Source organism: Hyla sarda, chromosome 4 (assembly GCF_029499605.1).
Source record: "Hyla sarda isolate aHylSar1 chromosome 4, aHylSar1.hap1, whole genome shotgun sequence".
NCBI classification, from domain to species: Eukaryota; Metazoa; Chordata; class Amphibia; order Anura; family Hylidae; genus Hyla; species Hyla sarda.
This window is the reverse complement of record NC_079192.1, coordinates 221117545-221129678: the sequence shown is the minus strand read 5'-3', so window position 1 is coordinate 221129678 and position 12134 is coordinate 221117545. Positions and strand designations below refer to the sequence as shown.

The following is a 12134-nucleotide window of genomic DNA, read 5'->3' as shown; positions in this document are numbered from 1 at the left end:
TCGTGAGCTGTAAGGCATGTATATAAATTCAAATACAAATAATTTGTTTGGGTTGACTTTATGCTGCTGAAATGACATCACCGTCTGATTTATTTAAATACATATAAAAACACATTTAGAATGTAAAAGGTCACACGTCTCATGCTGTAGCAAAATAAGCTTTAGTAGAATATTAATATGAAAATACATCCTTTTGGGAAGCAGAATTCTAATTAGACAGCACAACAGTGTGATTTACATGTTTTTGCATATTCACCCAAATATAGCAACTGCAAAAAATAAAAATACAATTATGTAAACACTGTAGAACATTGCGTGTCCCTTAAAATAAATGTCACTCACAAACAGTAGAAACTTTTAAATAAAATGAAGAAAAAAAAAAAAAAAAAGCCTAGTGGCACCATTATAAGAAGCTCTATATATTATCACCATAACATTGTTTTAAATAAATCCTGTGTTTTCATCATTGGAGAAAATTTTTCCTGTTATCAGTCAAATGTATTTTCCAAAGATTTCAAAAATATAATAACCATATCTCCGATCTGCTGCATAGATCATTACAGAAATGTACATATGAATCTTATAAATTGTGTAGTTCACATGACCAGTGCATTTCTAAGACCCAATTTCCATCATAATATTCAACAGATTACTATCCAAAAGGTGTTTCAATGTATACTGCAAAGTGGCCCTGAATACTGCAGTGACCCTAGTCTTTAAACATTTATTTTTTTAAATCAACTGGTGCCAGAAAGTTAAACATATTTGTAAATTACTTCTATTAAAAAAATCCTAATTCATCCAGTACTTATCAGCTGCTGTATGTTCCACAGGAAGTTCTTTTCTTTTTGAATTTCCTTTCTGCCTGACCATAGTGCTCTCTGCTGACACCTCTGTCCATGTCAGAAACTGTCCAGTGCAGTAGAGGTTTGCTATGGGGATTTGCTTCTACTCTGGACAGTTCCAATAATAAACAGAGGTGTCAGCAGAGAGCACAGTGGTCAGACAAAGTAAATTCAAAAAGAAAAGAACTTCCTGTGGAACATATAGCAGCTGATAAGTACTGGATGGATTAAGATTTTTTAATAGATGTCATTTACAAATCTGTTTAACTTTCTGGCACCAATTGATTTAAAAAAAAAAAAAAAAAAAAAAAAAAAAAAAAATGTTTTCCGGTGGAGTACCACTTTAAAGTTTTACTGACTGAGAGATCCACCTATTTCTCTGACTGGAGTCAGATAGTGACTCTGGTCAGCTAATTTTTGCCCCGTATCCAGTTTTGAGACCGAACTGAAAGCTGTAGAATACCATGGTTTTCAGTCCGGTCACAAAACCGGATACGGGGCAAAAATTTGCAGACAGGAGTCGCTATTTGGCTCCAGTCGGCTCATTCAAATGAATGAGATGCGGGCCGAGTGCAGCAAGGATATGAGAACGCCTAATTTTCACATCTCCCAGCCGGATCCAGTCACCATATTAATTAATCGTGGTGTGAATGCACCCTTAGGAGTGAGACCTGGTGCAATCAACCACGGTCATTAAAAACTGCCAGACATATCAGTGGAGAACAAAGAAGTGGCATTAAGACTAGGTTCACACTAAGAATTTGGGGACAGACACATTCCATCTGGAGATTCAGAGTGCGCCCAGCATCTCTCCACCAATCTGTGGCAGTGGCTAGATCGCAAGGACATTCCCATCCCCGCAGATGCCAAAGTCTTCAGTGCAGATTACACCTAAAGAATGAGCAAGCTCATTCTTTTGGTGCCAAAATTTCGGCAGAGCATCTACTGTTGAAATTCTGTATTGTACATTGTACAGCGGAATTCCATTGCCAGCACCACAATTTCTAAGAGGTGTAGTGTGAACCTACCCTAAGTAATCCAACATAATATAGTCTTTATGTTATATGCGAGGAGTGATTATACCACTGAAGCACCAACAGGCCATTTGCGTAACTCCCATAGTTTTGCAAAGCCCTGTGGGAGTTGAGCAAACTGCATAGCCCTGTGGGATACTTTGTCCACGTAACTTCTCAACACCGTGGCTCACAGGGCTATACCATTTTCGGAATTGTACTTAAAGTCAATGGAAGTTACGCAAATTGCGTAATTATCCCACTTTGGCTGCTTTTGGCTTTCTCGGCCACCTTCAGCTGCTGCAAACAGACTGGAGAAGCGGAGAAAGCCAAAAGGAGCGAGTTGGGACAACTCCTTAAAATCTATTTACATTACAACTATTTTTTTGCCTCAGTGTACTAGCCCCACTGGCTAAACATCCATCTTTATGCCAAGCCAACACATATTTGAAGGTCAGGGGTTGGACAAATTAACTAGAATACCCTTACTTTTACATAAACTTTATTATTGTAAAAATATGTTTATTAGTTATAGGGGTGTAATATTTTAAAGGGGTTTCAATGGGAAATGATTGTTAGTTTGCTCCAGGTTGGGGCATCTGTGTGAAAATGGGGAGTGTTACCAGTGATGGCAGGTGTGTCAGGAATTCCACTAGGTAATTAAAAAAAAAGAAAAGGGGGGGGGGGGGGGGTGAGGGTTGTTCTTTTGTGCAACCCAGGTAAACAATATTCTATTCTGTATTTATTCTAAATTTCTAGCATGCATGTTAACCAGAACCTAACGTTTACAGCATTGAATTTAAGTGAATTTAAGGTGTTTTCCCACAAGGCTAAGTTGGTAAAATAACATATGTACCACATGCATGACCTACATCGTTGTACTGTTCATCACCCCCATGGATCGGATCACTTCCGGGTTACCTCTCTGAACTGTGATCCTACTATTTTAAGGCCACACAGAGCACACACTTCCTCACAATCCCCCCATGCTTGCGTGCCCTGTAAAGGCTAATAAGCAATATGCAGTAAGTACAACCATATGCACCAACTGTTTGAAAAACTGGAAGAACAAATCAATGCAGGCTTTTCTTTTGAATATTTTGAAAAACATTCTGCAACATTACTGTTGATGTTGTAGTAAGGTTAAATATACTTCCAGAAGCAAAACATTTGGAAGTGACATATCTGAAATATTAATGTGACAATAATTTCATAGTTTGCTCTGAATACAAACTGCTACCAACAGAGGGAAAAAAACAAACGTGCAATTCTGCTGAAAACTCTTGCATTACAGTCAAAATAAAATATTCAAACGACAATTTTTTTTTTCACATTCTCATGGTCACTTGTACAGGCCATTATTGAACTACTGTTCTTTCTTACTGCCATCCTCCTGTATGGTATTCTAAGCAGGAAAAAAAAAAAAGAAAGAAAGAAAGAAAGAAAAAAAACAGAAAAGGAATTAGATTAGTGACATATCTACAATTAACATATACATGTATATGGGGAAAATGTACTATTCTAATGTGGTTTGAGTACTGTACCTAGACAGCCCTTACTACATGGTTTCCATACTTTCAGACAGTGGTGCACACTTGGCTAACAGTGCTAAAACTATATGTAAAAATGACTTCTGGCTTATACAAGTACTTGTTATTGCCATTATGGACTTTGCAATGCATAATAAGTCTGGTGAGAGAGTAACATGTTATAATGGCCAGAGGCAAAGTAGACTTAACATAGTTTTAATGCTTCACATCATGCGCTTAAAATCTAAAAGGATAAATCCCTTCAATAACAGGCAAAAGGGTATTTCTTCACATAACACAACACTAAACCAAGTGTTATGTGGAATTATGTATGGAAATCATAATACATTAGTAAAGGTCTGTAACAAGTGGTTACATGCAGCAAATAGAGGGCAATAACTTCACTGTGCATTATCCATTGGCAACATGCAAATGTAGACATTGTTAGTAGTGTTAGGTTAGTTCCTGATAGGATAATGATAACAGTTTATATACATTGTATAGGAAGTTTTATCTTGAGACTACACAGCTGAGTATATATATCATACAGTATGTATGTAATGAGCTTAATCAATAAAAATGTATATATTCAGCAACTCTGAGCAAGAAAATAGAGAAAACTGCTGCAGAAGTAAATTGAGTGTTACCTCACAAAAAAGACAATGAAAGAATCAGGCAATGTGGCAGCATTTATTTTCTACTTGTGGAATACTTGTACTGTCAGCAAAGGGAAAATATTGCAAGATACTGACCTGTAGTAACTCATGTTCCCTTATAAGACGATCATATTCTCTGGTTAGCCCTTCACTCTGCTTCTGCAGGGCAAGGACTTCTGTTTGGGACTTGGAGAGTGCTGTAAAATAAATATTGGCTCTATAAGAAGTAGGTCTTGCAATGTTATATCACTATAAACAGAAAGAGCGACATTTCCAATTCTGTCAGCCCTTTCTTAGTAACAGACTACAATGTATCCCTGTGTTACTACAGTTGCTCCTACTGTTTATTTTTCATGTAATTCTGACTATAATCAGCCTCAGTTCAAAATAGCTTCTTAGAGCTGTCAGGCCTATTTTGGGCTTTTAGAAACAAGCAGTTTTCTTAAATTTTTTTTCATAGTTTTATTCCTTAGTAAGAGCCTTAATTTATGTTATTTTATTGATTCCATCAATGTAGCTGTATGATGGCTTATTTTTGCACAATGTTTCTGATCAGCTTTTATTATTCGTGAGAATGTTTATTTCTCCAGGATGGGTTGTAATTTATACTGGTAACCTTTTGTGTTACAGATAATGTAGTGACTAATTTGGCATGGCCAAATAGGCAGGTGCCTAAGACAGACCTAACAAAATCAAGATTTACTACATATTTTACAGTTTGCAAAAAGTAAACCAAACCTCCACAATATGCTAATACATCCACACATGTATGGATTTGCATGTAGTCTACTGTACTTTGTTGCAAATCTTTAAGGCAACATCCACCATGTCTGTACATAACTTAAAGGAGTAGTCCAGTGGTGACTCAGTGGTTTACAACTTATCCCCTATCTTAAGGATAGGGGATAAGTTGCAGATCGCGGGGGTCCGACCCCTGGGGCCCCCCGCGATCTCCTGTACGGAGCCCCGACAGCCCGCGGGAAGGGGGCGTGTCGACCTCCGCACGAAGCGGCGGCCGACACGCCCCCTCAATACAACTCAATGGCAGAGCCGAAGCGCTGCCTTCGGCAATCTCCGGCTCTGCCATTGAGATGTATTGAGGGGGCGTGTCGACCACCGCCTCGTGCGGGGGTCGACACCCGCTATCTCGGCGGAGAGCTGGGGCCCCGTACAGAGAGATCGCGGGGGGCCCCAGCGGTCGGACCCCCCGCGATCTCAAACTTATCCCCTATCCTTAAGATAGGGGATAAGTTTTTCACCACTGGACTACCCCTTTAACCCTTTACCTTATAAGCTACTGTCTTCCTTTAACAGCCTAAAGCCCTTATGCTACAGAATGTCCTCTGAAAATGACTACATTATATAATTTACAAAAGATAAAAATGAAAAAAATGTTGGCTCTTGGAATAGCACATGAAACCTGAGCCAAAAGTAACTTGTCTGTTTTTACAGGATTTACAGGACAAAGCATGCTGCCATTGTTATGACTATAAACACTAATATCTCTCATCAAGAGGACAGACTATCAAGACATCAACAAAAAAACAACATTTAACATTGTTCCTGTGTTTTGGTGACATTGTAACTAATGTACTCCTAAAGCAAGATATTTTACAGGGGAAAAAAACAAAGATCGATTTTTCTAAAATGTCAACATAGGTAAGTCATTGATAAGAGTACCTGTTAAAAACTTTCCATATAATGTACATTATATTTATATTTGTAATATACATTGGCTAAAAAAAATTGTATATTTTTGTCCCTACAGCTATAGTTAGCGTGTTGCTGTGAGGAGTCCAAATACAGGAAGTGTGGGTGGACAAGCAGGGCTCTATGCAGTGAGGACAAGCAGGGCTCTGTACACTGAGGACAAGCAGGGCTCTGAGCAGTGAGGACAAGCTGGGCTCCGTGCAGTGAGGACAAGCTGGGCTCTGTGCAGTGAGGACAAGCAGGGCTCTGTGCAGTGAGGACAAGCAGGGCTCTGTGCAGTGAGGACAAGCAGGGCTCTGTGCAGTGAGGACAAGCAGGGCTCTGTACACTGAGGACAAGCAGGGCTCTGTACACTGAGGACAAGCAGGGCTCTGTACACTGAGGACAAGCAGGGCTCTGTACACTGAGGACAAGCAGGGCACTGTGCACTGAGAACAAGCAGGGCTCTGTGCACTGAGGACAAGCATGGCTCTGTATACCGAGGACAAGCAGGGCTCTGTGCAGTGAGGACAAGCAGGGCTCTGTGCAGTGAGGACAAGCAGGGCTGTGTACAGAGCTCTGCTTGTTGTCCGTGCAAAGAGCCCTGCTTGTCCTCAATGCACAGAGCCCTGCTTGTCCTCAATGCACAGGGCCGGCGGTGTGTGATGTCACGCCTCCGCCCAGTGTGACGTCACGCTCCGCCCCTCAATGCAAGCCTATGGGAGGGGGCGTGATAGCTGTCACGCCCCCTCCCATAGGCTTGCATTGAGGGGCGGAGCATGACATCACACGGGTGCGGAGGCGTGACATCACACGCCGCCGGTAATCAGACCCCGAGCAAACATGCTCTGGGGACTGATTTTAACTGGGGTGCTGCATGCAAGATCACAGGGGTCCCCCTCGGAAGGACCCCCGCAATAAGGCATCTTATCCTTTGGATAGGGGATAAGATGTCTAAGTGCCGGAGTACCCCTTTAATAAACTGGGAATGGTTGGTGATATTAACTTCCTGTTTGTGGTACATTAGTATAGGTGAGGGGGGAAACTTTTCAAGATGGGTGGTGACCATGGCGACCATTTTGAATCCAACTTTTGTTTTTTCAATAGGAAGAGGGTCATGTGACACATCAAACTTATTGGAAATTTCACAAGAAAAACAATGATGTGCTTGGTTTTAACGTAACTTTATTCTTTCATGAGTTATTTACAAGTTCCTGACCACTTATAAAATGTGTTCAATGTGCTGCCCATTGTGTTGGATTATCAAGGCAACCCTCTTCTCCCACTCTTCACACACTGATAGCAAGACCGCAGGAGAAATGCTAGCACAGGCTTCCAGTATCCATAGTTTCAGGTGCTGCAGAATGGGCAAAACAAAAATTGGAACAGGACCCTCAGTTTACGCAGGAGGCAAACTTTTATGTGAATGGTGAAGTTAACAAACAAAACCACCGCTAATGGTCTGACACTAACCCACATTGGATAGATCCCTTCAAGACTGTTGGAACACAAATATTGATGGTATGGTGTGGTATATGGGGTACAAAGACAGTGGGGCCATTCTTCATCAATGGAAACCTCATGGCCACTGGATATGCGAAATTGCTACATGATGATGCGTTTCCCTCTTTATGCACTGAAGCTGACACGTTCCCTGAGTTTTTGCAGCAAGATGGTGCACCACCTCATTATGGGTGTCAGGTCCGAGCATTCCTAGATGAACAGTTTCCTGGAAAGTGGATTGGTCATCGTGGGCCAGTTGAAGGGCCCCCAAGGTCTCCCGATCTGACCCCCTTAGACTTATCTTTGGGGTCATCTGAAGGCAATTGTCTATGCTGTGAAGATATGAGATGTGCAGCACCTGAAATTACGGATACTGGAAGCCTGTGCTAGCATTTCTCCTGCGGTGTTGCTATCAGTGTGTGAAGAGTGGGAGAAGAGGGTTGCATTGACAATCCAACACAATGGGCAGCACATTGAACACATTTTATAAGTAGTCAGAAACTTGTAAATAACTCATGAAAGAATAAAGTTACATTAAAACCAAGCACATCATTGTTTTTCTTGTGAAATTCCCAATAAGATTGATGTGTCACATGACCCTCTTCCTATTGTAAAAACAAAAGTTGGATTCAGAATGGCCGACTTCAAAATGGCCGCCATGGTCACCACCCATCTTGAAAAGTTTTCCCCCTCACATATACTAATGTGCCACAAACAGTAAGTTAATATCACCAACCATTCCCATTTTATTAAAGTGTATCCATATAAATGGCCCACCCTGTATGTGTGTAGCCTTTCTTCATGCTATCAAAGATGCTTGGAAGCAGTCGGCATACACACATTCACACACGTTTAACCCCTTAACGACGCAGGACGTATATTTACGTCCTGCGCCGGCTCCCGCGATATGAAGCGGGATCGCGCCGCGATCCCGCATCATATCGCGTCGGTCCCGGCGCTAATCAACGGCCGGGACCCGCGGCTAATACCACACATCGCCGATCGCGGCGATGTGCGGTATTAACCCTTTAGAAGCGGCGGTCAAAGCTGACCGCCGCTTCTAAAGTGAAAGTGACCCGGCTGCTCAGTCGGGCTGTTCGGGACCGCCGCGGTGAAATCGCGGCGTCCCGAACAGCTGATCGGACACCGGGAGGGCTCTTACCTGTCTCCCCGGTGTCCGATCGACGAATGACTGCTCCGTGCCTGAGATCCAGGCAGGAGCAGTCAAGCGCCGATAATGCTGATCACAGGCGTGTTAATGCACGCCAGTGATCAGCATTAGAGATCAGTGTGTGCAGTGTTATAGGTCCCTATGGGACCTATAACACTGCAAAAAAAATGTAAAAAAAAAAGTGTTAATAAAGGTCATTTAACCCCTTCCCTAATAAAAGTTTGAATCACCCCCCTTTTCCCATAAAAAAAATAAAACAGTGTAAAAAAAATAAAAAATAAACATATGTGGTATCGCCGCGTGCGTAAATGTCCGAACTATAAAAATATATCATTAATTAAGCCGTACGGTCAATGGCGTACGCGCAAAAAAATTCCAAAGTCCAAAAAAGCGTATTTTGGTCACTTTTTATATCATTAAAAAATGAATAAAAAGTGATCAAAAAGTCCGATCAAAAAAATCATACCGATAAGAACTTCAGATCACGGCGCAAAAAATGAGTCCTCATACCACCCCATACGTGGAAAAATAAAAAAGTTATAGGGGTCAGAAGATGACATTTTTAAACGTATAAATTTTCCTGCATGTAGTTATGATTTTTTCCAGAAGTGCGACAAAATCAAACCTATATAAGTAGGGTATCATTTTAACCGTATGGACCTACAGAATAATGATAAGGTGTAATTTTTACCGAAATATGCACTGCGTAGAAACGAAAGCCCCCAAAAGTTACAAAATGGCGTTTTTTTTTCGATTTTGTCGCACAATGATTTTTTTTTCCGTTTCGCCGTGCATTTTTGGGAAAATGACTAATGTCACTGCAAAGTAGAATTGGCAACGCAAAAAATAAGCCATAATATGGATTTTTAGGTGGAAAATTGAAAGGGTTATGATTTTTAAAAGGTAAGGAGGAAAAAACGAAAGTGCAAAAACGGAAAAACCCTGAGTCCTTAAGGGGTTAAAGGGGTACTCCGGCTCTAAGACATCTTATCCCCTATCCAAAGGATAGGGGATAAGATGCCTGATCGCAGGGGCCACTGGGGACCCCGCAATATTTAATGCAGCACCCCGCTATCAACAGCCTCCGGAGCGAACATTGCTCCGGGTCTGATGAATCACAGTCACGGTGCTGGAGTATCGTGACGTCTTGGCTCAACCCCATGTGATGCCACACTCCTCCCTCTCAATGCAAGCCTATGGGAGGGGGCGTGACAGCTGCCCTCCCCCCCCCCCCCCCCTTTGGATAGGGGATAAGAGGTCTTAGGGCCGGAGTACCCCTTTATCAAATCAACTTTGATAATACTGTTACTAAATACTCAAATATGAAACCTTACTGATCCAGGAGCAGAACTTTCCACTTTATATGTATAAGGATATTTATGTATAGATATTTAATTAAATGTCTTAGTCACAAAAATATTTGACATGTCAAAAGTTTAAAATTCTTCTGGGTGTTCAGACACAGATTGATGACTAGAATGCATAGGGAGAAGTGGGCAACTGTGTGCTTCACTGCAATCTCCATACTATTGGCCTAAGGCTGTGTCCATAAGGAGTGGAAATTTTCCATGGTGAATCTTGTTTTAATGTTGATTTTATTAGAGAGACACAGCAGATTCCTGCAACACTGACAGTCATATCCATAGTGAAAATGTGAAACAAATCTGCAAAACAGAAAGGACATGCTTCCGATACGCAAATCCATTTTCCATAAGCAAAATGCCCGCAGCATGTGGATGAGATTTGTTAGATCTTCCAGTGCAATGTGCTGCAGATTCCACCTGTATAGATCCACACGTGTGATTGAAGTGAAAAAACTAAATTGGACAAATGAAGACATGGACAAGCTTTTTATTTTGAAAAGATTGTCAGGAGTTTATGTTACATCTCTCATCATATTACCAACTATTACCGTGTATATTCTTGGATTTTGAGTATGAAAAGAAATCATTCACCATAGCACTTAAAAATACAACTAGTTTTATTGGGCAGAACAGCACGGGGAGCTGGGAATATTTGTATTGGCTAGTTCTACTGTCTAAGCTAATAAATGGGACAAAATACGTATTGGAAATCACCAGCAACAAACAAATGAAATTCTATTATACACCAACTAAAAGTCCAGAAAGGGTGTGTTATCATAGCTGTATAAGGTATATTGTTTTGCTATGCAGTAATGGCTAAATGACAGCCAGTTGCTAGCTCAAATGATTTAACCTTGCTAATGGAAGTTTATGTGCCCAATTCCTCTAGAATTCACAGTTTGAGGGGAATTTATCAAGGGTTTACATCAGCATTAAAAAAAATCAAAAAATTTTTGTAGAGCGCTAATCACCTCTCCCAGCGAGACGATCCAGCCTGCGGGAACAGCAGCAGACATCTGCCGATAAGTCCGGACATGAAAGATCACTTCAATGTCTGTCATTTAACAGCAGTACTCCAGTGGAAAAAACATTTTTCAAATCAATTGGTGCCAGAAAGTTAAACATGTTTGTAAATTACTTCTATTTTTGGAGTGCACTTTATAGAAAACATTATATGCCATCTTTATTCTATGGGTCAATATGATTAAAATGATACCCATGCTTACATGCCTTTCTATTATTGTGCAGCATTTAAAAAAAAAAAAAAAAAAAGTAAAGCAATTGTATTCTGACCGCTGTAACTTATTTAAAGGGGTATTCCAGGCAAAACCTTTTTTATATATATCAACTGGCTCCGGTAAGTTAAACTGATTTGTAAATTACTTCTATTAAAAAATCTTAATCCTTCCAATAGTTATTAGCTTCTGAAGTTTTCTGTCTAACTGCTCAATGATGATGTCACGTCCCGGGAGCTGTGCATGATGGGAGAATATCCCCATAGGAACTGCACAGCTCCCGGGACGTGAAAAGTTAGACAGAAAACAACAACTCAACTTCAGAAGCTAATAACTATTGGAAGGATTAAGATTTTTTTATAGAAGTAATTTACAAATCTGTTTAACTTTCCGGAGCCAGTTGATATATAAAAAAAAGTTTTGGCCTGGAATACCCCTTTAACCTTCTCCTCATGTAATCTCCTTACTACTGGGGTGACACACTGTAACAAACCTCCTCCTCATGTAATCACCTTATTACTGGGGTGACACACTGTAACAAATCTCCTTCCATGTAATTACCTTACTGGAGTAACATGTGACCTCTCCTCCAGCTCAGCCCCTCCTCCTCCACAGCATCACACAGCTCCTTCAGCCACCAGCTTTCCTCTTCTCCACAGCTAAGCTCCGCCCCCAACATGTGATGGTGACATCATCCCAGGTCCTACATCTCCAGCATCTAGCAGTCCAGGCCAGGGGAGGAGATGGAGGGAGGGTAAGAATAATTCAGAGGTCGGTCCTGCAGGACTAATATAACAGGAACTGCGTTCCTCCTCTCGAAAAAGCAAAGGAACGCTATTCCTGTGCGTTCCTGCAGGATTCGAGCCCTAATTATAGCAGTCAAAATGAGCAGTGTGGGCAGAGTGGCCTAGCAATAGAGAAGAGCAGTCGCATGGCGAAGTAGCTCCTGCTCTGAGCCCATGATTCTAGCATCCTGCACAGTCTCCTGACACCCTGCATATCCGCAATCCTCTGGCACCGATGGGCAGAACAAACAGGACAGAACAGTCTTGCGGCTGCGAGCGCTTCACCATGGAAAAGCTCAGAGAATATGCCTGGGACGCAAGTCAAGATGGCACCTGTGGCCCTG

At 41.4% G+C, this 12134-nt stretch overlaps 1 protein-coding gene across 2 annotated transcripts in view; it reads right to left on the bottom strand.

Moving 5' to 3' along the window:
• Positions 1 to 1136: 1136 nt before the first annotated feature.
• The window catches only part of BCAP29 (B cell receptor associated protein 29), a 79096-nt gene continuing 68098 nt past the window's right edge, over positions 1137 to 12134 (bottom strand). For both annotated transcript variants that reach the window (XM_056573626.1, XM_056573625.1), the window contains exons 7-8: positions 4140 to 4240; positions 1137 to 3263 (exon numbers count right to left, since the gene is read on the bottom strand). In XM_056573626.1, coding sequence (XP_056429601.1) covers positions 3225 to 3263; positions 4140 to 4240 — 140 coding nt within the window. In that variant the 3' untranslated portion in view covers positions 1137 to 3224. The remainder of the gene's footprint in view (positions 3264 to 4139; positions 4241 to 12134) is intronic.